This window comes from Nerophis lumbriciformis, linkage group LG13, assembly GCF_033978685.3.
Source record: "Nerophis lumbriciformis linkage group LG13, RoL_Nlum_v2.1, whole genome shotgun sequence".
In the NCBI taxonomy this organism is placed as follows: domain Eukaryota; kingdom Metazoa; phylum Chordata; class Actinopteri; order Syngnathiformes; family Syngnathidae; genus Nerophis; species Nerophis lumbriciformis.
This window is the reverse complement of record NC_084560.2, coordinates 25,399,327-25,426,783: the sequence shown is the minus strand read 5'-3', so window position 1 is coordinate 25,426,783 and position 27,457 is coordinate 25,399,327. Positions and strand designations below refer to the sequence as shown.

Here is a 27,457-nt window from a genome sequence, read left to right as displayed (position 1 = left end):
CTAACCAGTGTACCATTCAAATAAACGTCTTCCTTTAAAGGTCCTATTACCCCTTATTGTTGGAATGGTACCTATATTTCAGAGAACACATTGAATCTATGGCAGTTTTTGATAATAAGCAGCCTTTGCCCTGAACATTTCTCCTAAATCCCCAAACCCCCTAACACACACATACACACACACTCCCACAGGTCTACTTCAATGACCTTCTTGATGTGCTTTGGAGCGCCTTCTGAGTCTCAGCCTGTGTCCTGCTAGCATTGGCCAGATTCTAGCTTGCAGCAAACACAGAAATAACCAATGAAAACACTCACAACAAACATCAGATGTTAGGAAGACGCACAATACTCGTCTTCCAGGCCAGCAGTAGCATAGGCCACTAAAATATGGATGGGCATCTCCTCAACTCTGGATGTGTTGCCACAAGTGCTATAATGCACTATTGGCCTGATTTGCTAAGTTCCAAATACCACACGGTAAACAGCGTGTGCAATCTATAAAATAGTGTGTACTATTATAGGGCGTGTTGTGTGCAATTGTGTGTGCAATTGTAGAGAGACCTATTCCAATTAGGGGCTTCACCACAGAGACACTCATTTACTACTACTAATAATAATAATAATAATTGATTGATGGATGGATGGATATATTTACAGTCGCGATCAATAGTTTACCCAGCAATAAGGGTCTGTTTTGTTTTGCTGCCAATGGAAGTGATGCTTTGCAGAGAGTAAATGGGACAATGAAAAAGGAGGATTACCTCCAAATTCTTCAAGACAACCTAAAATCATCAGCCCGGAGGTTGGGTCTTGGGCGCAGTTGGGTGTTCCAACAGGACAATGACCCCAAACACACGTCAAAAGTGGTCAAGGAATGGAATAAATCAGGCTAGAATTAAAGTTTTAGTATTACCTTCCCAAAGTCCTGACTTAAACGTGTGGACAATGCTGAAGAAACAGGTCCATGTCAGAAAACCAACAAATTTAGCTGAACTGTACCAATTTTGTCAAGAGGAGTGGTCAAAAATTCAACCAGAAGCTTGTGGATGGCTACCAAAAGCGCCTTATTGCAGTGAAACTTGCCACTTGTTGTGTTGTGTTTGCTCGATACTCGTTTTATCTTTTAACCTGCTCATTGTACAGCACTTTGGCTACCCCTGTGGTAAATTTTAAATGTGCTTTATAAATAAAGTTGATTTGATTTGATTTGAAAGGACATGTAACCAAATATTAACATTGCTGTATGTATACTTTTGACCCAGCAGATTTGCTCACATTTTCAGTAGACACATAATAAATTCATGAAAGAACCAAACTTCATGAATGTTTTTTTGTGACCAACAAGTATGTGCTCCAATCACTCTATCACAAAAAAAAAAAAAGATTTGTAGAAAGTATTGGAAACTCATGACAGCCATGACATTATGTTCTTTACACGTGTATGTCAACTTTTGACTACGACTGTTGCTAGAAGAGTTTACATGTTGTGTTTTTGTTCAATCCAGAAAAACTGTGACTATGTAAACGTTTGACCACGACTGTATGTAATGATAACTTGAAATACAAAAGAAAGCAGATACATGGAGGGGGAAGAAAGAAAAGCCAACTATATTAACCTTGTAGATTGTTATAGTACCAATAGGTACACAGTATTGTAAAACTAATGTGGACGTTGTTATACGTATGTGCTTTTCCCATCTCCTTCTCTCGTCTGTCAAGCGTTCTGTTGACTGCCCTTACTGATTAATTAGTCCGTGCCGCAGAAAGATGATCAAAATCTTAAGTCAGAGCTGCAAACATGAAACAGATGTCCTGCTGTTCTCTGTCTGTCTGTGTTGTTGAATGTATTCATCGAAGCTGTGTGACTCCGCTCATAGCAGGTGCATGAGCAAGTCAAAAGAGTATAAATGATACCTTTCTCAAGGAGCTTGTTTTGAATTGGCCTGCTCGGGAGTGAACCCAAAAAGCTGTGCACAGGTTATTTTAGTGGTACCGTAAGGGTTCCGACTTATGGTCAAGAGCAATACCTTTGTTTTTGTAACCCCCCCATGCATGCTTAAATTAAATATTTATCACAGGATGTGAAGAGGCTCATTACAATTTTACTCGTTAGAAAGTTGTGCATAGAAAAGTCAACGGCACAACTTTTTCAATCTGAAGCCCTGACCTGAACTCTGAAGCTGCCTGTAAATGCTGGAATGTTTCCTCCCATTTTGTCCAACTGTTTGTGTTTAAAATGATAACTGTTTTTTTTTTTTACATTATAAATAATTAATTGCTAATTGTGTGAATGCTCCAAAGCATTCAGACATATGGTTTTATAAACCAAAATGCATCTGTTTATTCTCCTTTTTCTTCTTCTCCAGATTTTGGCAAGCTTTACCTTCCAACTTCAAACTGTTCAGCCTATTCGGGAATCACGGGCTTTCTCTTGACAAATTCCCAAAAATTCCCAGATTTCAATCAATCAATAAAAGTGTATTTATATAGCCCTTAATCACAAGTGTCTCAAATTGCTGCACAAGCCACAATGACATTCCCAGAGCAGGGGCGCCGCTAGGGATTTTGGGCCCCATGAAAAGAATCTTTACAGGGCCCCCAACACAGTGTCATTTTTTTTCTGTATTATAATTTCATCATCATTAGGGGCCTCTCTGGGCCCCCCTCCATCATGGGCCCCTATAATCCGTCTCCTTTACCCCCCTTTTTCGGCGCCCCTGCCCAGAGTTACAGGTTTTCCGGGACATTTTTCCCCATTCCAAAATGAATTGGCGATTTTTCAAACTTTCACCATTTCCACATTTTTCAAGCTATTCATACCCTTCCACATTAAACATATCCTGGATGGGTGATTGGTATGGGTGGGATATAAACAAAAATATTTTGACATTTAGGGCAGACAATAGATATATGATTGATGTGAATATGATGTTATGGAAAGGAATGTCTGATGCTAAATGTCAATAAAAATAAAATGAAAAAAAAAAAAAAAAAAAAGAAAAGACGATTGTGAATGCAAAATAAAAATAAAAAATAGATTAGCTGTCTAATTATTCACTAAATGTAATAAATTGTAATGAAATCTAAAAAGAAGAAAAAAAAAAACATATCCTGGAAATTCAAACTACATTTTTTTCAAGTTAATTAAAAAATCCAGGATTTTCCAGAATTCCTGGTTTTCCAAAGCCCTATTTCCACCCATTTTTCTGGAGACTACTCCTACAACATTTTTCAACCCACCTCAACCGTTCTACCGTCAAAGCATTCCTCTTAATCAGGATAAAAAACGCAGTTGTTTTTTGAACGGGAAAAATTCCCGGTTTTACCGAAATTCCAGGAATTCCGTAATACCATTTCTCAATTCAACATGTTACTACTTCAACATATCTGAACCGATTTAAAACATTTCAACACCAACCATTTCTACTCATTCAGACCGTTCAAGTTTTTTACCATTTTCAAAAAAATTCCCGCTTTTCCCGAAATTCACAATTTTTCTGGAATTCCCATTGAAATCAATGAGACATTCTTCAAAAGTCCACAACTCCCACATTTTTCATATGATTCAAACCGTTCCAACTTCAAAATATTCAGCTTGTTCAGGAATTGTGTGCTCTACTTCAACAATTCTAAAAAAAATTCCCGGATTTCCCATTATTCCTTTTTTTTTTGGCATTTTCCCCATTCAAAATTATTTGGCCATTTTTCAAACTTCCGCATTCTTCGACCAATTCCAACTTTTCCACCTTCAACACATTCAACTCATCCTGGACATTCAAACTACCATTTTTCCACATTCAACAAACTTCCAGGAATTCCCATTTTTGGTAACCTTTTTCCACCCTTCTTATGTTCGACTACTCCTTTCAGATTGTTCAACCCGTTTCAACCGTTCCACCGTCAAAACACTCCTCATATTCAGGACAAAAACCAAGTTGGTTAAGGAACTAGAACAATTCCTGGTTTTCCCGAAATCCTAGGAATTTCTCAATCAAAACTGTTACTAATTCAACATTTCTTGACTGATTTTAAACAATTCCAACACCAACCAATTCAGTTCATTCAGGACATTTATGCTCCTAATATTTTTTTTTTAATTCCCGCTTTTCCCCAAATTTCCAGGAAGTTCCCATTGAAATGAATGGGACATTTTACCAAGTTGCACAATTCCCACATTTTTCAACCTATTCAAACCATTCCAAAATCAACACATTCCACTCATCTTGGACATTCAAACCAACACTTTCCAAAGTTCCAAACCAAATTCCGGTTTTCCTGGAAAATCAAACTCTTCAACATTCAAAGCATTCGAACATTGAAACTACTCTTACATTCATCCTACATTCTGTCAGCATTTCAGTTCAACTTCAGCATTGGAGCATTCACACGCAATTCCTTCAGGAATTGCCTCATCTAGTTGATTTATAACACAGTCTAACGTCACCACAAGTGTCTATTTTTTGCCGAGGCAAAAAAAACATTGGTGCCGACAGCCACAGCTGTTGTCATCAATGTTTTTTTAATGTAGATCTTATCAACTGTACAGTACTGTACTGGTGAGAAATGCTATGTAAGCGCTATTACTGCTGGCTGGCTAGCAGGCAACGCAAAGTATTAATAAGTGACAATGTGGTCAAAAACATTTTCTTATGTACTCTAAATCATTAAGGTGAAGAATAAGTTGTATTGTGAATTTTCAAATTTCAGGAATCTAGACTCTCTCCAATTATCACCTGCTTCCAATTGATTGGTTTTGACTTCTATGTCGAAGTGGGTCGCGATTTTAGGGAAAAAAAGTGAGACCAATTGAGAACCCCTGACTTAAAACATTGTCCACATAGTTAATAACTGCTTGATCGTGGTGACAGTTTGACTCTGTAGCCAATTAGTCATATTAATGTTTAAAAACTGGTTCTAGAGATCTGCCTTTGAAGGGCACACCCCAGTGACTTTTAATGACCAGAATGTCTGGAGTACTGTCTGAAGCCCATTTGCGTCCCAAACCTTGGGCAAATTCTTAAAAAAGTATTTAAAAAAAAAAAACAGTGAAAGTTCAGAAAAAAGAGCAAATTAAAAAAAAATTTAAATGCTGATGCTAATAACCGGGGGGGGGGGGTTTCTCATTGTCATCCCATTTGGTTGAGTTTTTTCTTGCCCTGATGTGGGATCTGAGCCGAGGATGTCGTTGTGGCTTGTGCAGCCCTTTGAGACACTCGTGATTTAGGGTTATATAAGTAAACTTTGATTGATTGATTGAATAACGCAAAGCTGATGTACAGGCCCCTTTCCAACAAAAGTTCAGATACTCTGCGTTCCTGGAACCTTTAGTTCCTGGAATTTCAGGTTCCTGTGGACCTGTGTGGTTTGTGTTTCCACCACATTTCACAGTTCGTGGCAGTTTACACAAATCAAGCTGATGACGTATGGATGAGTGGTACAGTATATTCGTACACTGATGCCATGTAATAAAATGACGGTAATAGGTCATATTTCTGTGACGATATGTCACTTTATTTGTGGTTGTGTTTCCTTGTTTGATGTTTATTTCCTGTCAGGCTCTTATTTTTGTTGCATTTCCTGCATGTCTCCCAGAGTGCTCTTTACCCTCACCTGTCCCTAATTGGCAGCCCGGCACACCTGCTGCTATTTATGCCTGCCTCATCTGTGCCTCAGTGCTCGAGGATTGTGATTATGTTTGAGACCCTTTGTATGCATGAGTGCTTCTCCTCTGTTTAAGTATATTGAAATCCTCTTACCTGCGCATCGATCTCCTGTTTCCTGCATCTTGGGGTCACAACCGCCGCAGCCATGTGAGTTCCTGACAATTTCCTAAACTTAAGTGTAAGTAAATACTAGGGTTGTATGATATACCGGTATTAGTATGGTACCGCGATACTAATGAATCACATACGTTACTATACCGCCTCTGAAAAGTACCGGTCCAGCCCCCCACACACCCCTACTTCTAAATCACTGATCCTCGCCTCCATTGCGACAAATAAAGTCAGTTTTTTACAAGAATCATCCCTGCAGGATGAGGAAGAGCTAAACATGCTTCACTACACACCGTAGCTCACCGGCGTCAAAATGTAAACAAACGCCATCGGTGGATCTACACCTGACATCCACTGTAATGATACCAAGTACAGAAGTGTATCTAGTCGATACTACTATGATTACGTCGATATTGTTTGGCATCACAACATCTTCTTTCGTTTTTTTGTAATTTATATTAAAAAACCCGTTTCCATATGAGTTGGGAAATTGAGTTAGATGTAAATATAAACAGAATACAATATTTAGTTGAATGCACTACAAAGACAAGATATTTGATGTTCAAACTCATAAACTTAATTTTTTTTTTGCAAATAATAATTAACTTAGAATTTCATGGCTGCAACACGTGCCAAAGTAGTTGGGAAAGGGCATGTTCACCACTGTGTTACATGGCCTTTCCTTTTAATAACACTCAGTAAACGTTTGGGAACTGAGGAGACACATTTTTGAAGCTTCTCAGGTGGACTTCTTTCCCATTCTTGCTTGATGTACAGCTTAAGTTGTTCAACAGTCCAGGGGTCTCCGTTGTGGTATTTTAGGCTTCATAATGCGCCACACATTTTCAATGGGAGACCGGTCTGGACTACAGGCAGGCCAGTCTAGTACCCGCACTCTTTTACTATGAAGACATGTTGATGTAACACGTGGCTTGGCATTGTCTTGCTGAAATAAGCAGGGGTGTCCATGGTAACGTTGCTTGGATGGCAACATATGTGGTTCCAAAACATGTATGTACCTTTCAGCATTAATGGCACCTTCACAGATGTGTAAGTTACCCATGCCTTGGGCACTAATACACCCCCATACCATCACAGATGCTGGCTTTTCAACTTTGCGCCTATAACAATTCGGATGGTTTTTTTCCTCTTTGGTCCGGAGGACACAACGTCCACAGTTTCCAAAAACAATTTGAAATGTGGACTCGTCAGACCACAGAACACTTTTCCACTTTGTATCAGTCCATCTTAGATGAGCTCAGGCCCAGCGAAGCCAACGGCGTTTCTGGGTGTTGTTGATAAACGGTTTTCGCCTTGCATAGGAAAGTTTTAACTTGCATTTACAGATGTAGCGACCAACTGTAGTTACTGACAGTGGGTTTCTGAAGTGTTCCTGAGCTCATGTGGTGATATCCTTTACACACTGATGTCGCTTGTTGATGCAGTACAGCCTGAGGAATCGAAGGTCACGGGCTTAGCTGCTTATGTGCAGTGATTTCTCCAGATTCTCTGAACCCTTTGATGATATTACAGACCGCAGATGGTGAAATCCGTAAATTCTTTGCAATAGCTGCTTGTGAAAAGTTTTTCTTAAACTGTTCAACAATTTGCTTACGCATTTGTTGACAAAGTGGTGACCCTCGCCACATACTTGTTTGTGAATGACTGAGCATTTCATGGAATCTACTTTTATACCCAAACATGGCACCCACCTGTTCCCAATTTGCCTGTTCACCTGTGGGATGTTCCAAATAAGTGTTTGATGAGCATTCCTCAACTTTATCAGTATTTATTGCCACCTTTCCCAACTTTTTTGTCACGTGTTACTGGCATCAAATTCTAAAGTTAATGATTATTTGTAAAAAAAAAAAAAAAAGTTTTATCAGTTTGAACATAAAATATGTTGTCTTTGTAGCATTTTCAATTGAATATGGGTTGAAAATGATTTGCAAATCATTGTATTCCGTTTATATTTACATCTAACACAATTTCCCAACTCATATGGAAACGGGGTTTGTATGTTTATAAACTCAGGAAATATGTCCTTGGACACATGAGGACTTTGAATATGACCAATGTATGATCCTGTAACTACTTGGTATCGGATTGATACCCAAATGTGTGGTATCATCTTAAACTAGTGTAAAGCATCAAAACAACAGAAGAATAAGTGACTATTACAAATGTACATTTGAACAGAAGTATAGATAGAACATATTAAAAGAGAAAGTAAGTAGATATTAACAGTAAATGAACTAGTAGATTATTAATTCATTTTCTACCACTTGTCCTTAATAATTTTTAAAAAATAATAGAAAGGAAAATGACACAATATGTTACTGCATATGTCAGCAGCCTAAATTAGGAGCTTTTGTTCGCTTACTTACTAATAAACACCTCGTTGATTTATATGTTCACAATTTTATTTAAGGACAAACTTGCAATAAGAAACATATGTTTAATGTACCCTAAGGTTTTTTATTGAAATAAAGCCAATAATGCCATTCTTTGTGGTCCCCTTTATTTAGAAAAGTACCGAAAAGTACTGAAAAGTATCGAAATAATTTTTGTACCGGTACCGTTACCAAAATATTGGTATTGGGACAATACTAGTAAATACAATACAAAGCAATAGAATACTAATAATTATGATTTAAAAACAAGGTTTACCAAATTTTACATTAAAAAAATACTACTTTTGTCTGCAGTGTGCAACAGTCAGAAAGCCGTCCTCTTTGTAAATGACAACACTGCGATAACATGATCATCAGACTCAGACAACATTCACACTCACATTCACACACTGGGGCCAATTTAGTGTTGCCAATCAACCTATCCCCAGGTGCATGTCTTTGGAGGTGGGAGGAAGCCGGAGTACCCGGAAAACTCCGCACAGAAAGACCCCGAGCCCGGGAATCGAAACAAGGAAATTCCCATTGTGAGGCACACGCACTAACCTACAAGTTCATCATTGGGGATTTTTAGGGACATCAACTGACTCCTAGCTGTAGTACTATTTCTTACAGTGTACTTGTATCCCAGCATGGACATTGTTATTCATACACTGTCTATTCATGTGCTGCTTGATGTTGTCCCTGTTGTCACATTACAGCAGGCGTGTCAAACTAATTTCAGCTCAGGGGCCGCATGGAGGAAATTCTATTCCCAAGCGGGCCGGAATAGTAAAATAACGGCACGATAACTTAAAAATAAAGACAACTTCAGGTTGTTTTATTTTGTTTTACTTTGGCCAAAAATAGAACAAGCATATTCTGAAAACGTACAAATCGCAAATAATCCTCTGGACAAAACACTTTAAATTTGTTGAAAATTCTGAGGAAAATTGGTGTAGTTTCAAAAAACGCAATGAGCTTTGATTTCGTCTCAGTGTATCTACAAAGCCAGGATTACACTTTAAGTCAGTCTTTCTGGATTGAACAAAAACACAACATGTAAACTCTTCCAGCATAGTCGTAGTCACTTGTAAAGAACATAATGTCATGACTGTCTTGAGTTTCCAATAATTTCTACAACTCTTATTTTTGTTGTTGTAGAGTGATTGGAGCACATACTTGTTGGTCACAAAATTTTTTTATGAATGTATTATGGCTCTACTGAAAATTGTGACCAAATCTGCAGGGTCAAAAGTATACATACAGCAATGTTAATATTTGGTTACATGTCCCTTGGCAAGTTTCACTGCAATAAGGCGCTTTTGGTAGCCATACAAGCTTCTGGCAAGCTTCTGCTTGAATTTTTGTCCACTCCTCTTGACAAAATTGGTGCAGTTCAGCTAAATTTGTTGGTTTTCTGACATGGACCTGTTTCTTCAGCATTGTCCACACGTTTAAGTCAGGACTTTGGGAAGGCCATTCTAAAACCTTCATTCTAGCCTGATTTAGCCATTCCTTTACCACTTTTGACGTGAAGTGAAGTGAATTATATTTATATAGCGCTTTTTCTCTAGTGACTCAAAGCGCTTTACATAGTGAAACCCAATATCTAAGTTACATTTAAATCAGTGTGGGTGGTACTGGGAGCAGGTGGGTAAAGTGTCTTGCCCAAGGACACAATGGCAGTGACTAGGATGGCGAAAGCGGGGATCGAACCTGGAACCCTCAAGTTGCTGGCACGGCCACTCTACCAACCGAGCTATACCGCTCCAATGACCCCAAACGTGCGTTTGGGGTCATTGTCCTGTTGGCCGATATTATCGGCTGATAAATGCTTTAAAATGTAATGTCGTAAATTATCGGTATCGTTTTTTTATTATCGGTATCATTTTTTTATTTTTTTTTTTAATTAAATCAACATAAAAAACACAAGATACATTTAAAATTAGTGCACCAACCCAAAAAAAACTCCCTCCCCCATTTACACTCATTCACACTCATTCACACAAAAGGGTTGTTTCTTTCTGTTATTAATATTCTGGTTCCTACATTATATATCAATATATATCAATACAGTCTGCAAGGGATACAGTCCGTAAGCACACATGATTGTGCGTGCTGCTGGTCCACTAATAGTACCTTTAACAGTTAATTTTACTCATTTTCATTAATTACTAGTTTCTATGTAACTGTTTTTATATTGTTTTACTTTCTTTTTTATTCAAGAAAATATTTTTAATTTATTTATCTTATTTTGTTTCATTATTTTTTTTAAAAAGGACCTTATCTTCACCATACCTGGTTGTCCAAATTAGGCCATCATATTTGTACATGTCGTATTTGCTGATGTTGCTCTATTGTTGTTGTTGTGTTTGCTGTTGTTGTTTTTGTCTCTGTCTAATCCCCCTCTTGTCCCCACAATTTCCCCCTCTGTCTTCTTTTTTTTTCTCTTTCTATCCCCTCCTGCCCCGCCCGGCTGCACCAAATGATAATATAAATACATTTAATAAAGTCAAATACAAGTAAGGCAACAAGAGAAGTATCCTACACTTCTCTTTTGTAAAGTAAATCTGAACAGCCAATATGGGCATCTACATCAACTATATGATTTGCCTGAGAAGCTGGACAAAAAAAAAATTGGCATAATAATGTGTTAATTCCATGACGGTATATATAGCGGTATCGGTTTATATCGGTATCGGTTTATATCGGTATCGGTTGATATCGGTATCGGTTGACATCGGTATCGGTAATTAAGAGTTGGACAATATCGGAATATTGGATATCGGCAAAAAGCCATTATCGGACATCCCTAGTATAAACCCTTTGCTTGCCTGGCAGAATTGCTATTGTGACATCCAGTGGACACATTTAGAACAGCAGTTTTTTTCGTTCCAAAAAAAAAATTCAAAGCAGCTCTTTTGTATACTTGGCAAACTCATCACGCGGGCCAGTTAAAACCTGTTCGTACCGTACGTTTGACAGCCCCGCATTACACATTCAGATGTAGTACGGCATGTAAACTTGATTGCGTGCAGAGAACAAATGTCATGCCTAACGCATTTCCACGGCTATCACTTGATTCCACCAGTGATTGTTTTGCATATCAAACCTTACCGTGTCCACCTTTTTCATTTTTTTCCCCATTTTTTTTAAACAAGAAACCACAAACAAAACATGTCTACATTTGTAGATTTGTTAAACAGTGTTTTTTTGGCTCAAGATTCAACATACTAATTAGCCCCTAGGAGATTCGGCTAAGAGTTTGTAGTTTCCCCTCCTTTCTCTTCCGGAGTTTTAATCAGCCTAATTTCTCTTGCCAGCACGCAGGCACGTTCGGCGGCATACGCAAGAAGCCTCTGTTTGCATAATGTGCTCCGCGGTCTGCTCCTCTGAGACTGAGCCCTGTTTGTGCATCCCTGCATCTTTGTGTTAAAGTGTGTGTGTGTGTGTGTGTGTGTGTGTGTGTGTGTGTGTGTGTGCAAGATCATTTGTATGTGTTTGGAGAAATAGGTTTCCACACCCCTTCCCACACCGTACCCTTATACTCCCCTTTAGTCTGCCGCCTTGGCTCCATCTCAACTATGATTACTCTGATAATTCAACAGGAAGGGAGAAAAAAAAACCACACACCTTCTGCCAGACAGTTTCCTCTGTTCTGTTATGGAAATGTGATTTTCCATCTCACTTCATCCTCTGTACTTAAAAACCTCTTTGCTGCGAATTGGACTGTCTCGTGTGTTAACACATTTCCCCCCATAGAGGGGCTTTGTTGTTTCGAATCTGAGCTCGCCTGCCTTCCATCCAGAAATTTGATTTTCCGCAGATTGTGTGAAATGTGCACTGTCCTATTAGGCCCGTCTTTATTGCTCCCTTAATCACAGTTAGAGGTTTGTTGTTTTGACGGCCGAATATCCTTTTTAATCTTTGCAGTCGCATCCTATCATCTTCAACACATGCTAGCACATTATGTTTGGCAGCCCTCATAATTAGGGATGATGTTTGATAAGAAATTATCGAGTTCGAGCCTATTATCGAATCCTCTTAACGAACCGATTCCTTATCGATTCTCTTATCGAGTCCAGATAGGTTGTTGTATATGGAAAAAAACACAATATTTGGTTTAACAAATCACTTCACATTCTCTACTGCTCGCTACTATAGTATTACCATATCTGAGTTATTGTGCAGAAATGTGGGGAAATTACTACAAATTACCACAACACCAGGGGGAGCTCCACTAACCACATTAAATGAGAACATTATCACAATTTCAGAAGGGTTAAAACCATTAAAAATCAGTTCCCAGTGGCTTATTTTATTTTTCGAAGTTTTTTTCAAAATTTTACCCATCACGCAATATCCCTAAAAAAAGCTTCAAAGTGCCTGATTTTAACCATCGTTATATACACCCGTCCATTTTCCTGTGACGTCACACAGTGATGCCAATACAAACAAACATGGCGCATAGAACAGAAAGGAATAGCGACATTAGCTCGGATTCAGACTCGGATTTCAGCGGCTTAAGCGATTCAACAGATTACGCATGTATTGAAACGGATGGTTGTAGTGTGGAGGCAGGTAGCGAAAACGCAATTGAAGAATAAACTGAAGCTATTGAGGCATATCGGTTTGAACCGTATGCAAGCGAAACCGACGAAAACGACACGACAGCCAGCGACACGGGAGAAAGCGAAGACAAATTCGGCGATCGCCTTCTAACCAACGATTGGTATGTGTTTGTTTGGCATTAAAGGAAACTAACAACTATGAACTAGGTTTACAGCATATGAAATACATTTGGCAACAACATGCACTTTGAGAGTGCAGACAGCCCAGTTTTCATCAATTAATATATTCTGAAGACATACCCTCATCCGCTCTCTTTTCCTGAAAGCTGATCTGTCCAGTCCAGTTGGAAATGCATCTGCTTTGAGTGTCGCAGGATATCCACACTTTCTTGCCATCTCTGTCGTAGCATAGCTTTCGTCGGTAAAGTGTGCGGAACAAACGTCCAATTTCTTGCCACTTTCGCATCTTTTAGGCCATTGGTGCAACTTGAATCCGTCCCTGTTCGTGTTGTTACACCCTCCGACAACACACCGACGAGGCATGATGTCTCCAAGGTACGGAAAACAGTCGAAAAAAACGGAAAATAACAGAGCTGATTTGACTCGGTGTTTGTAATGTGTTTGAGAAAATGGCGGATTGCTTCCTGATGTGACGTCACAACGTGACGTCATCGCTCCGAGAGCGAATAATAGAAAGGCGTTTAATTCGCCAAAATTCACCCATTTAGAGTTCGGAAATCGGTTAAAAAAATATATGGTCTTTTTTCTGCAACATCAAGGTATATATTGACGCTTACATAGGTCTGATGATAATGTTCCCCTTCAAACCCAGATTCCGATCTAACAAAGGTCTTAACTCATTCTCTTTCTATGCCACATCAATGTGGAATGCCCTCCCAACAGGTGTAAAAGAAAGGGCATCTCTATCCTCCTTCAAAACCGCACTGAAAGAACACCTCCAGGCAACTTCAACCCTAAACTAACACCCTCCCTTCCTCATCATACCTCTTCGGATTGTAAATAATCAAATGTAAACAATCAAATGTAGTCACTTTTTCTTATAATTTCTGATCTCTCTCTTTGTGTCCAATACTTGCTGTACACATCCTACCAAGTCAGACCTACACTGTTCCAATGTAAATTTCGCTGATGATGCAATTGTTGATGACTGAAGTGTTGATACCAGCCAAACTTAACCCCCCCACCCCCCTCCATATCCCACACCCCAGATTGTAAATAATGTAAATAATTAGATTTATATACTGTGATGATTATCTTGTGTGATGACTGTATTGTGAAAATAGTATATATCTGAATCATGAATCAATTTAAGTGGACCCCGACTTAAACAAGTTAAAAAACGTATTCGGGTGTTACCATTTAGTGGTCAATTGTACGGAATATGTACTTCACTGTGCAATCTACTAATAAAAGTTTCAATCAATCAATGTGCGCTACATTCGTTAACCGTGTTACAAAAAAAATTAGACTGATACATAATGTTGGATATAGAGAACATACAAACACTTCATTTATTGACTCAAAAATATTAAAGTTTGATGAATTGGTAAAATTGCAAACAGCTAAAATGATGTGGAATTAAATGATGGAATGGATTAAGTAAAGAAGTTAAACAATGCACATTATGCATACTTGCCAACCTTGAGACCTTCGATTTCGGGAGGTGTGTGGGGCGGGGGGCATATTTACAGGAGTATATTTACAGCTAGAATTCACCAAGTCAAGTATTTCATATATCCATCCATCCATCCATTTTCTACCGCTTATTCCCTTTGGGGTCGCGGGGGGCGCTGGAGCCTATCTCAGCTACAATCGGGCGGAAGGCGGGGTACACCCTGGACAAGTCGCCACCTCATCGCAGGGCCAACACAGATAGACAGACAACTCACAATACGAAGGTCCTGAGTAGTCTTGGGTTCAATCCCGGGCTCGGGAACTTTCTGTGTGGAGTTTGCATGTCCTCCGTGACTGCGTGGGTTCCCTCCGGGTACTCCGGCTTCCTCCCACCTCCAAAGACATGCACCTGGGGATAAGTTGATTGGCAACACTAAATTGGCCCTAGTGTGTGGATATTTCATATATATATATATATATATATATATATATATATATATATATATATATATATATATATATGTATATATATAAGAAATTTTTGACTTTCAGTGAATTCTAGCTATTTATATATATTTTTTATTATATATATATATAAATAAGAGAAATACTTGAATTTCAGCGTTCATTTATTTACACATATACACACACATAACACTCATCTACTCATTGTTGAGTTAAGGGTTGAATTGTCCATCCTTGTTCTATTCTCTGTCACTATTTTTCTAACCATGCTGAACACCCTCTCTGATGATGCATTCTGCTTCATCTCCTTGTTGTGTGTGCAGTTGTGCACTGTACTCTCTAAAAGCTGTAGATGTTATTGTCACATATGCATGCACAGTAGATGGCAGTATTGTCCTGTTTAAGAGTGTCACAAAATTGCTGTTTACGGCAGACGAACTGCTTTACGGTAGACGAAAACGTGACTGCTGTTGTTGTGTGTTGTTGCCGCGCTGGGAGGACGTTAATGAAACTGCCTAACAATAAACCCACATAAGAAACCAAGAACTCGCCCTCGATCATTCTACAGTTATAATGTGATTGGGCAGGCACGCTGTTTGTATTGTGGGAAAGCGTACGTGAAAACAGGCTGTCGACACGTCACTCAGGTCCGCATGGAGCTGGAGGGGGCGTGGCCTCCAGTTCTGCCTGAATTTCGGGAGATTTTCGGGAGAAAATTTGTCCCGGGAGGTTTTCGGGAGAGGCGCTGAATTTCGGGAGTCTCCCGGAAAATCCGGGTGGGTTGGCAAGTATGACATTATGATCCAGTTTAAGAGGTTGTTCAAATGAATAGTGCTCACAAAGTACAAAGAAGAAGAATTATGAGAAATACTTTCAACCTTATTGAAAATAAGATATTCTTCATCTCAGTATATTAATAGCGCTTGTTGTGCTTCCGGCCCTGTGATGAGGTGACGACTTGTCCAGGGTGTACACCGCCTTCCGCCCGATTGTAGCTGAGATAGGCTCCAGCGACCCCCGCGACCCTGAAGGGATTAAGCGGTAGAAAATGGATGGATGGATGGATGTTGTGCTTCCCCCCCTTACACGAGAGCGAAGCCTGGCAATAATTGCATATTGCCGCTTCCTCTTTTTTTTGGTGAAAGGAAGCCATGCCTTGAAGCGCTTTTTCTGGTTCATTTTTTTCCTGCTTTACCCATCTGCGCCTAATGACTGAGCTACGTGACGTCATTTCTTGTGATGTCCCACGGGGCATTTCTTGTCGGGACAGGATTTGTTCCCAGGGATTCGAATAAAGAACCAACTCTTTTTCTTTACTATAGTGGTCTCGATAACGGGTACCGGTTCTCAAAAAGGGATTCCAGTCCGAGGACTCGGTTCTTTTCTTATCGAACAACCGGGGAAACCAGTTTCGAGTATCATCCCTACTCATAATGTCCTTGTATTTATTCTTCCCTTTATTTTTTTTTAATTGTGCCTTACTAGCACAGGGAGAGAGAGAGAGAAAAAATGTTTGAAAGAAGACAAGAGTGAGCTATAAAAAGTTAGAAAGCAGAAATAAAACATGAGCTAATAGAAATGTGTCCAGGGCAGGATTGTGACTGATTGGATTCCTCCAATAGTTTACATGCATGTACGCTGCCTTTAAATCAACAAGCAGCCTGTGCCAGCGTCCGCATCTAAAAGATTTACAGCTGAGTGCGTTTCTGCGTGCGTGCCGCTGTCTCGCTTTTGAGTTGAACTCCCAACAGAGCGTTGCGGCATGGAACAAAGCGTATTATTGACTCTAACAGAAAGTCAAAACACCCTTTGACTAATTCTGGGATCTCTCGTGCAAAACAAAACAAAAAAACTAGATCATGATAAATAACTTCTACCCTTTCATGCACAAAAAAACAACATGCCCAAAAAAGATCTCACAATTAGAGGAACAGCAGATTCTAACTGGGAATCTTGGAGTAACTTAAAGGGCATCTATGGGGATATTCCTCTTTTCGGACTTATCAATCAATCAAACAAACTTTATTTATAAAGCGTTTTTCATACATTAAAAAAATGCAACGCAATGTGCTTTACAAACTTAAAAACAATACCCCGATGACCCAGAGCCCCCATTATCACACACACACACACACACACACATACTGGTTATCATTTGGAATGGGGACCAAGTTTTTGATCATCACTTGCGGGGACCACCCTTTCTACAGGTTGTGGAGGCATAACAAAAATGAGGTAAAAGGGCCACTGCCCAGTTAGCTCATACACGTCTTTAAATCTCTGGATTGATGAAGTAATGTGCTGATCATTCTTACTGGGGACCCTGGGGAAAAAGAGTTAATATGGTTCATGGGGACCAAATTTCAATAATTTTGCATAATTCACACAAATTTGTACGTGACTACCGAGGACCATTTTCCAAAAAAAAAAGAAAAAAAAAAAAAAAAAAAGTTCACATTAAATATGAGATGATCCTCAGAATACAGCACGCACAGCTGTCCTCTTATAGGAAGTTTCACCACTTAAATGTTGAAACAAATGTCTCACACTCAAATTAACCAGTAAACATGTTTTATGGGCCAAAGCTTAAAAATTACTTGGGCATCTTCAGAATGGATCTGACTATCATTTAAAAAGGTTTCCCTTTAGGGGACATGTTTTTTGTCCCCATACCGTCAGAGGTAAACAGAGCGATGTCCCCATTAAGTAATCACAGCCAGAACACACACACACACACACACACACACACACACACACACACACACACACACACACACACACACACACACACACACACACACACACACATTCTTGTATTTGTTACCTTCTTGAGGCCTCCGAAAAATGCTTCCCTCTTTAGGACCACCCTTTCTAGATATATAAAGATTTGTATTTACAACATTAAAAAATATATACATACTATGCAAATATAAAAAAATGTGAGCTTTTAGTTATTTTTTGTAATTGTTTTTTAATCTTAATTATTTACTTCAAATTATTACAGTATGTCTCTATATCCATTTTTTTTTTTTTTTTTAAATACATTTTGGCCAAAGGGGGCGCATTTCAGTTTCTTCCACACACTTGTTATTACATATGTTGGCCATATGGGGTGAGTTTTTCCTTGCCCTTATGTGGGCTCTGTACCGAGGATGTCGTTGTGGCTTGTGCAGCCCTTTGAGACACTTGTGATTTAGGGTTATATAAATAAACATTGATTGATTGATAGGGGGAGCACTTAAATTTTTTTACACACACTTGTTATTTCATATGTTGACCAGAGAAGTAGCACTTTTAAAACCGACACACAGTCAATTTGAAAAATCCCTCCTTTTTGGGACCACTCTAAGGTGTGCAAATGAGACATTCTCTATTAGATGCAATGGTTTTCCGTATTGGGACCATGATTTATGTCCTAACTTGTTCACCGGTCCTCATATGGAAGGTACTTTTCCTTGTTGTCTCAAGAAGGGCAGAAATACAAGAACACCCCCACACACACACACACACACGCGCACGCATGTCTGTGAGTTGGTAAAAATGAATGCTAGATTACAAGTCATGCCTTTCAACTTTGAAATTCAATTTATACCTGGAGACATAGCAAAAAAGCCTCAAAAACCCAACTTTTTTTTTCCAAGACTGAGAATTTTCATTAATTAATAATCTAAATGGTGATTACAAGTCTTGTGCTGAAATATATATACACATCCCATTAGTTGGCATCCCACTGAGAGCAGACATTAATTTGTACAATATGGGCCTGATTTATTAAAGGTTTGTGTGTACTAAAGCAGAGTGGTGTGCCGTCAGGGCCAGCAAGGTCTTCTCTGCTGGCCTAACATAACCAGAAATCATGATCATAATTAAAGATAAAAGTAATTTTTTGTTTACTTTCCCTAAATATCTAAAATTATTCATATTCTGTTCATGTCATATTATGCTCCTTCTAGTGCTGTTGTTTTTAGTTTAGAGTTGTGCGAAATCTGCCCGAGGCCTTCAGAATCAACATTGCGGGCATCCGTGCACTGTAAGTGAACGGACACATACAGTTGATAGATGATTGCGATAGCCAATCAGATCACGAGTTGATGTCAGTAAGGCCTTCTAGCTGGCCTCACGTTAACAAGACTGTGATTGGATACTCACTTGTCACTCCAAAGTGAGTATCCAATCACAAGTTGCAATTTAGCAGGAAGGGTCGCACCGGAGCCATACCGGGCTAGCAGAGAAATCTCCGATGATCACTTTTTCAACCTACAAAGGAGAACAAAACGTTGATTAGGTGGCAAATATATATTTGCAAGGCCATTTTCAAGAAGGATATTTCAAGAGAAACTACATCTTGTGAGACGATGTCGGCCAACCCCGGAAGCTAGCTCAGCTGTTCTGGTTATGAAACGGGGTAATGCCCGCCACTTGAATCAAACGACTACGAGGTGTACCACTGGCTTATACGGCGTAGAATGGGTCCTACAAATTGTGAGTTCAAATATTTTATTTCTTTATTTTTTCATGTTTAATATCCATCTATCCATCCATCTTCTTCCGCTTATCCGAGGTCGGGTCGCGGGGGCAGCAGCCTAAGCAGAGAAGCCCAGACTTCCCTCTCCCCAGCCACTTCGTCCAGCTCTTCCTGTGGGACCCCGAGGCGTTCCCAGGCCAGCCGGGAGACATAGTCTTCCCAACGTGTCCTGGGTCTTCCCCGCGGCCTCCTACCGGTCGGACGTGCCCTAAACACCTCCCTAGGGAGGCCTTCGGGTGGCATCCTGACCAGATGCCCGAACCACCTCATCTGGCTCCTCTCGATGTGGAGGAGCAGCGGCTTTACTTTGAGCTCCTCCCGGATGGCAGAGCTTCTCACCCTATCTCTAAGGGAGAGCCCCGCCACCCGGCGGAGGAAACTCATTTCAGCCGCTTGTACCCGTGATCTTGTCCTTTCGGTCATAACCCAAAGCTCATGACCATAGGTGAGGATGGGAACGTAGATCGACCGGTAAATTGAGAGCTTTGCCTTCCGGCTCAGCTCCTTCTTCACCACAATGGATCGATACAGCGTCCGCATTACTGAAGACGCCGCACCGATCCGCCTGTCGATCTCACGATCCACTCTTCCCTCACTCGTGAACAAGACTCCGAGGTACTTGAACTCCTCCACTTGGGGCAAGATCTCCTCCCCAACCCGGAGATGGACTCAGACTTGGAGGTGCTGATTCTCATCCCAGTCGCTTCACACTCTGCTGCGAACCGATCCAGCAAGAGCTGAAGATCCTGGCCAGATGAAGCCATCAGGACCACATCATCTGCAAAAAGCAGAGACCTAATCCTGCAGCCACCAAACCAGATCCCCTCAACACCTTGACTGCGCCTAGAAATTCTGTCCATAAAAGTTATGAACAGAATCGGTGACAAAGGGCAGCCTTGGCGGAGTCCAACCCTCACTGGAAACGTGTCCGACTTACTACCGGCAATGCGGACCAAGCTCTGGCACTGAGCATACAGGGAGCGAACTGCCACAATCAGACAGTCCGATACCCCATACTCCCTGAGCACTCCCCACAGGACTTCTCGAGGGACACGGTCGAATGCCTTCTCCAAGTCCACAAAACACATGTAGACTGGTTGGGCAAACTCCCATGCATCCTCAAGGACCCTGCCGAGAGTATAGAGCTGGTCCACAGTTCCACGACCAGGACGAAAACCACACTGTTCCTCCTGAATCCGAGGTTCGACTATCCGGCGTAGCCTCCTCTCCAGTACACCTGAATAGAGCTTACCGGGAAGGCTGAGGAGTGTGATGTTTAATATGTTTTCTGCAATTTTAATTTTGACACTACCACATAAGATATGTTTTAATTGCTGATGCAGGTTTACTTGATTTTTAAATGCGCCAGAAAATAGCCCGTTTTGTACACTGTTGAGGTGTTTCAATTCGCACTAGTGCGTAAATGTGTTTCTGTATAGTATTTCTCCAGCAATGGTCATGTGGTGACATCAATGATGGTATTTTGAGAGGTAATCCTTGAAGTCGGACATCACTGAAGGCCTAGGTGGGAAACGCACGGCCCGCCACTGCTAAAACATGTGCAAACCTGATAGCGCACGTAAAGCTGATCTACAAAACATGTGCAAAGTGAATTGCGTCCGTTAAGTGAGCAGAATAAGGCGTGCAGTCCATTTTACGTCTCTGTCTTCATTAGTATGCAAAATACAATGTGCGGTGATCTTTAAAATGCCCACAATACTGGGAGGAGAAGATGCGAAAATAAAATATTTAGCACGCGCATTGTGATTTATCAACACTCATCAACGTTTCGCAAGCACTATTTTGTGTTTTGTGTAGCACGTGTGATAAAGAACTCGCAAACTGTTTGGCAGGATCACTGATTGGGTGGCAAAAACTGACGATGGACGGACAAGACCGCCATCATACGCCAATATTTTGGACGGTCAGAAAAAAAACATATTAGACATATTGGCTATTCAGCAACATCATTTTATAAGCTGATAAAAGATTTAAGGACTTTTAATACAAAATCAAATTAAAACAAATTTATGACGTTTGTTTATTTTACATACAATTTATATTATTAATATATTTCTCATATGAAAAAAACTTCTTCAGGTATGCATTTTCCTGCATCTTGAGCCGGGGTAAAAGCAACCTCTCTCTCTCTCCAATAAGTGCACCTACAGCGGTCCAAAAAAAAAAAAAAATGAAGTGATTTCAATGTAGATGCACTGCAGGACTGCTTCTAAAACTCCTATGAAAAGTAGTACATGTCTACCGCATGTTTAAAAATGCTATTTTATCGAGTGCACACGCTATTTAGTGCGTTATATTTAGATCTTAATAAATCAGGCCCTAAGTGATTGTTTTACTATGTTCGTAGTTTGTATTTCTTGTTCAGGGAACCTGTGGCTCTTTTGATGACTGCATCTGGCTCTCAGATAAATCTTAGCTGACATTGCTTAACCCGATAAGTAATGAATATTAGCTGACATTGCTTAACCCGATAAGTAATGAATAATTCAGCTGGTAATCAGTGTTAAAAAAACTTTCAAAATATAAAATGATGCATTTTAATCCATCCATCTGTTTTCTACCGCACTTGTTCAAGAAGTCGCATTAATGGTAAGAAGTTTTTTTTATTTATTATTGGTTAGCTTCAGCATAACAATGTTATTAAAAAGAATAAGAGACTTATAATACTCTAAAAATGTTGGTCTTACTTAAAAATGCACGCATCCAGTTGTATTCAGTGTTAAAAAATATTATTTGGCTCTCACGGAAATACATTTTAAAATATTTGGCTTTCATGGCTCTCTCAGCCAAAAAGGTTCCCGACCCCTGTGCTACATGATGTAGTGTTTCACTAAAGATGGACCTGCTTATCATTTAGCTTCTAAAACTTGTAGCTCATCTTCCATATAAAGTAGTCGTTGTTGGCTCTCACAAAGTCTGCCACGGTTAAGAGTATTAAGGGTAGTTATTTGTTGTTGAAGGAACTAGCGACCCTTCTGAAATCAACGTGCCACCAATATTTAGAGTAGTCGAAAAATGTAAATATTACATATTATTATGAATGTGCCTCTTACTACATTATATAGATGCTTGCAGAACCTTATATGAAACGTTGACGGAGGTTTTTTTTTAATGGGTTGAATAGATCCAATCCATCCATCCATCCATTTTTTACCGCTTGTCCCTCTCTGGGTCGCGGGGGGTGCTGGCCACATTAGCTAAATTGTTAGCCACTTCTTGCTAGCATTTATTTACTACTTAGAATGCATACAAAAAGAAAGGACGGTGCTTCTAGAACATATTTGCAGTTCTTATTCCAAAATGCATACATTTGTGTCCTTAAAATTATATGCACAATACCCTACAAAAACAATATGAAATAGCTTAGTTTTTTTTAGAAAATTATAATAAAATAAGAAATTAAATCTATAAGTGTGTACAGCCTTTGCTATGAAGCCCAAAGGTGAGCTCAGGGTCATCCTGTTTCAACTGATCATTCTTAGGATGTCCCGACAGCCTAAATAGAGTCCACCTGGGGTAAATTGAGGTGATTGGACATGTTTTGTAAAGGCCAACACCTGTCTGTATAAGGTCACACACTTAACAATGCATGGCAGAGCACAAACCAAGAACAGAGTCAAAGGAATTGTCTGTAGATTAACTGAAGAGTACAATTCTGGGCAAAGGTACAGAAAACATATTTGCTGCCTTGAAGATCCCAATCAGCACAGTGGCCTCCATCATCCATAAATGGAAGACGTTTAGAACCACCATTTTTTTAAACTCAATGTTTTAAGTGTTCTTTATAACCTTAATCACAAAAAGCAGATCATTTAAACTGACATAGTAAATACTGAAAGTGCCAGCGTTCATCTAAACCAGGGGTCGGCAACCCAGAATGTTAAAAGAGCCATATTGGACCAAAAATACAAAAAACAAATCTGTCTGGAGCCGCAAAAAATTAAAAGCCATATAAGTGTTATAATGAAGGCAACACATGATGTAAGTGTCTATATTAGCTATAATAGCCTACTATCAAAATGACTATGTGTCGCAGGGAAATCTTCGTTGACAGAAATGTTGAAATGTAATATTTATTCTACACATTTTTACAACATTAGAAACCATTAGTAAATCAGAGGCTACTCAGAAGGTGAGATAACTCCTGTAAATTACTGGCTTTTAATGGCCAAAGGTATAGATGTGTGTGTCCAAGCTAAAGGAAACAGCAGGCTGTCTTCTTTTAATAGATTTATTACAATCTTTGGCAAGCTGGGTAAGGTTTGCTGTGGTCTGGAAAAACATGGCAAACAAACAATAATAATGTGTCATGAGACATGCAAAACTAAATTATACACATAGAGGAAAAAAGTAAAGGATATTAAATGAGCTCAAATATACCTAAAAGGAGGCATAATGATGCAATATGTACATACAGCTAGCCTAAATAGCATGTTAGCATTGATTATCTCGCAGTCATGCACTGATCAAATTTGCCTGATTAGCACTCCAACAAGTCAGTAACATCAACAAAGCGCACCTTTGTGCATTCACGCACAGCATAAAATGTTTGGTGGACAAAATGAGACTAAGGAGTGGAAGATTTTAAATGTAAACAATCTGTTGCATCACAGTCCACACTATGGTGAGTTCAAGAACCGCCGAAATTAGTAGGACAAAACGATGTTCACCAAATACTCTCATCAGTGGGCTTTCTAACAATTTGTACTTTATGTCATGTTTGACCTCAAACAAAACAAAATAAAATAAAGAAAAACGTTTTCCCCATCTCTTTCCATTCTCAATCCTTTTAAAAAAAAATGCTCCAGGGAGCCACTATGGCGGCACTAAAGAGCCGCATGTTAGGGAATCATTGTCCATCTTAAAGCAGAGTGGTATGCAAAGGGAGTCTTATTACCGTTCACTTTGTTGTGTTCAAGGACAAAACACAATGAGTACACAAACATGTTAAACAGTGGGCTTTCTAACAATTGGGAAGGTTTGTGTCATGTTTGTCCTCAAACAAAAAACATAGTAAAACAAACAAATTATTTTTCCCCCATATTTTTACATTTTCAATCCTTTTGTAAAAATGCTCCAGGGAGCCACTCGGGCGGCACTAAAGAGCAGCAGGCTTTGTTTTCAAACTATCATCATTGTGTAAACTATAAGAGTTTTATGTTAACTTTTTTGGGTGCTTGGAACAGATTAAATATTTTTGTTATTGTTTCCTATGGGACAATTGTTTTGGTTTTCATACATTCGACTTCCAATAGACCATTTGAAACCCATCCATCCATCCATCTTCTTCCGCTTATCCGAGGTCAGGTCGCGGGGGCAGCAGCCTAAGCAGGGAAGCCCAGACTTCCCTCTCCCCAGCCACTTCGTCCAGCTCTTCCTGTGGGACCCCGAGGCGTTCCCAGGCCAGCCGGGAGACATAGTCTTCCCAACGTGTCCTGGGTCTTCCCCGCGGCCTCCTACCGGTCGGACGTGCCCTAAACACCTCCCTAGGGAGGCGTTCGGGTGGCATCCTGACCAGATGCCCGAACCACCTCATCTGGCTCCTCTCGATGTGGAGGAGCAGCGGCTTTACTTTGAGCTCCTCCCGGATGGCAGAGCTTCTCACCCTATCTCTAAGGGAGAGCCCCGCCACCCGGCGGAGGAAACTCATTTCGGCCGCTTGTACCCGTGATCTTGTCCTTTCGGTCCTTTCGGTCATAACCCATTTGAAACCCTCCCCAAAAAATGAAAACTGAGGTACCATAGAAGTCTAAGCGCTGTAAGCAGAAACCTGAATTGTGGCGCTTGTGCATTAAAGAGTTAAGATTCTATTCCACTTTGCTGTTCCTGGATTCTTTACATAAAAAAAAAGAAAAACACACGTTTGACTAGAAAGTTGACGTGCGTTTGAGGATGGATGGATGGACTACGATTCGCCAAAATACACTATATTGCCAAAAATATTTGGCCACCTGCCTTGACTCACATATGAACTTGAGTGTGTTTATAGGAATGTTCGACCATTCTTCCAAAAGCGCATTGGTGAGGTCACACACTGTTGTTGGTCTCAGTCTCCGTTCTAATTCATCCCAAAGGTGTTTTATCGGGTTCAGGTCAGGACTCTGTGCAGGCCAGTCAAGTCCATCCACACCAGACTCTGCCATCCATGTCTTTATGGACCTTGCTTTGTGAACTGGTGCACAGTCATGTTGGAAGAGGAAGGGGCCCGCTCCAAACTGTTCCCACAAGGTTGGGAGCATGGAATTGTCCAAAATGTTTTGGTATTCTGGAGAATTGAAAGTTCCTTTCACTGGAACTATGGGGCCAAGCCCAACTCCTGAAAAACCACCGCACACCATAATTCCTCCTCCACCAAATTTCACACTCGACACAATGCAGTCTGAAATGTTCTCTTGGCAACCTCCAAAACCCAGACTCGTCCATCAGATTGCCAGATGGAAAAGCGTGATTCATCACTCCAGAGAACGTGTCTCCACTGCTCTAGAGTCCAGTGACGACGTGCTTTACACCACTGCATCCCACGCTTTGCATTGGACTTGGTGATGTACAGTATGGCTTAGATGCCACATCATGGATGGGTGGCCAAATACTTTTGTCAATATAGTGTATGTGGTGACGTTGTGAGCATTGGGTAAAGTCGCAAGGCCACACAACTCGCAGGAATTGGTTGCATTTGCATGCATTGGCGTGATTGTAACATCTCAAATTGCTGCACAGTCTGATTGTTTTTCTCTCAGTAGATATTGACAAATAGCACATTAATAAAACATGTTTACACACAGCTCCTGATGTTATAAAACCCCTTCCATTTAGATTTTTACATTGAAATTAAAAGGAATTCCCCATTTAATGACCAATTTGTTCTAAAAAACTTAGGGCAACATTTCAACATGACAACACAAGCATTTAGATCAATACAAGCAAACTTTTGTTCAGATCTCTCATTTAAATGGCAAAGTCCTCCCAGGTTATTTTGTGGCTACTGGCTTGATTGAATAAGCCGAGGAGACTAGAATTGAAAATTAATAATTTATTCTACAAAAAAAGCAATACCAGCGCTGAGAGAAGACCGTTGCCCTAAATGGTCTGGCGTGCTCTCTCTAGATCAGAATCTGAGACTAAGGCCATTTCTACACTAAGCCGGCTGAGGTTATCCAGGGTAAATCCCACCTAACCTTATCCTGCACACACAATGGTCGTTTAAGACCCTCTGCCCTCCTCTGTCCACCGGCGCAACGCGACCTAGTACGCATGCGCGGAAAATGCGCACGTCATAGTCACCTCCAGTGTTGCTTTGTGTGCAAGTTCTTAAATTAAATGTATCTTATCTGAACAATATCCAGTGTTGTGGTATTTCAATTAACTGGAATCCAGTGTGCTGTGGGGCCCTATTGTAGTGAATCAAACCTGAGCCATCATACATTAATCAAATCTTTATTAGACACGTGAAAGTAAAAAATGTGATAAAGAACATTTTACATCAATCAAGCTAAGGATCTAGATATCTGGTCAGGACACTCCTCACTCTTTTGCCTTCACCTTCATTGTCCATTCGTTTTTGGTGACTTTATATACTCTGGACCTAGACGTTGAGTCCGCAACATTTTCCCTAGTATTCCTTCGATGGCCAGGTAATACAAAGCCCACGCTACCTTTTGTATCACATCCACAGGAGCCCGCATTCTCGCTGTCTCTCCTTCGACAAATGGACAAAGTTTTTCGGTAAGTGGAATCACAGCTGACCTGGACATTCGAAAGTTCTCTTGCCTTGTCTGAGAAGTGTTGTATCCCAAATAGCTGCAATCGCTTTCTCTTAAGGTATTCATGTGTGATTTCCACAAGCGTCTTTTCAGACGGAAGGAGAAACACGGGGCATGTCTGGATGAATCGCCTCCATATTTCCAGTGGTTAGCTCCGAGTTACGAAACCGCTTTATTATGAAGCTGTCTGTGGCAGGTTGTTTCTGACGTCACTTCCTCTCCGAACTCAGTTTGTAAACGGTCAACGAGTCCATACAAAGCTAAGAGCCGAAGATGAAAAAACAGGGTGTACTCATTGTGTTTTGTCCTTGAAC

General features: G+C 40.2%; 1 protein-coding gene across 2 annotated transcripts in view; it reads left to right on the top strand.

Annotated features, from left to right (window-relative positions):
• Window positions 1–5,452: 5,452 nt before the first annotated feature.
• pcdh8 (protocadherin 8) overlaps window positions 5,453–27,457 on the top strand; it is an 88,463-nt gene continuing 66,458 nt past the window's right edge. Inside the window, exon 1 of one of the 2 annotated variants that reach the window (XM_061971433.2) lies at window positions 5,453–5,809. In XM_061971433.2, coding sequence (XP_061827417.2) covers window positions 5,713–5,809 — 97 coding nt within the window. In that variant the 5' untranslated portion in view covers window positions 5,453–5,712. The remainder of the gene's footprint in view (window positions 5,810–27,457) is intronic. The other variant, XM_072914467.1, reaches the window with a different exon arrangement.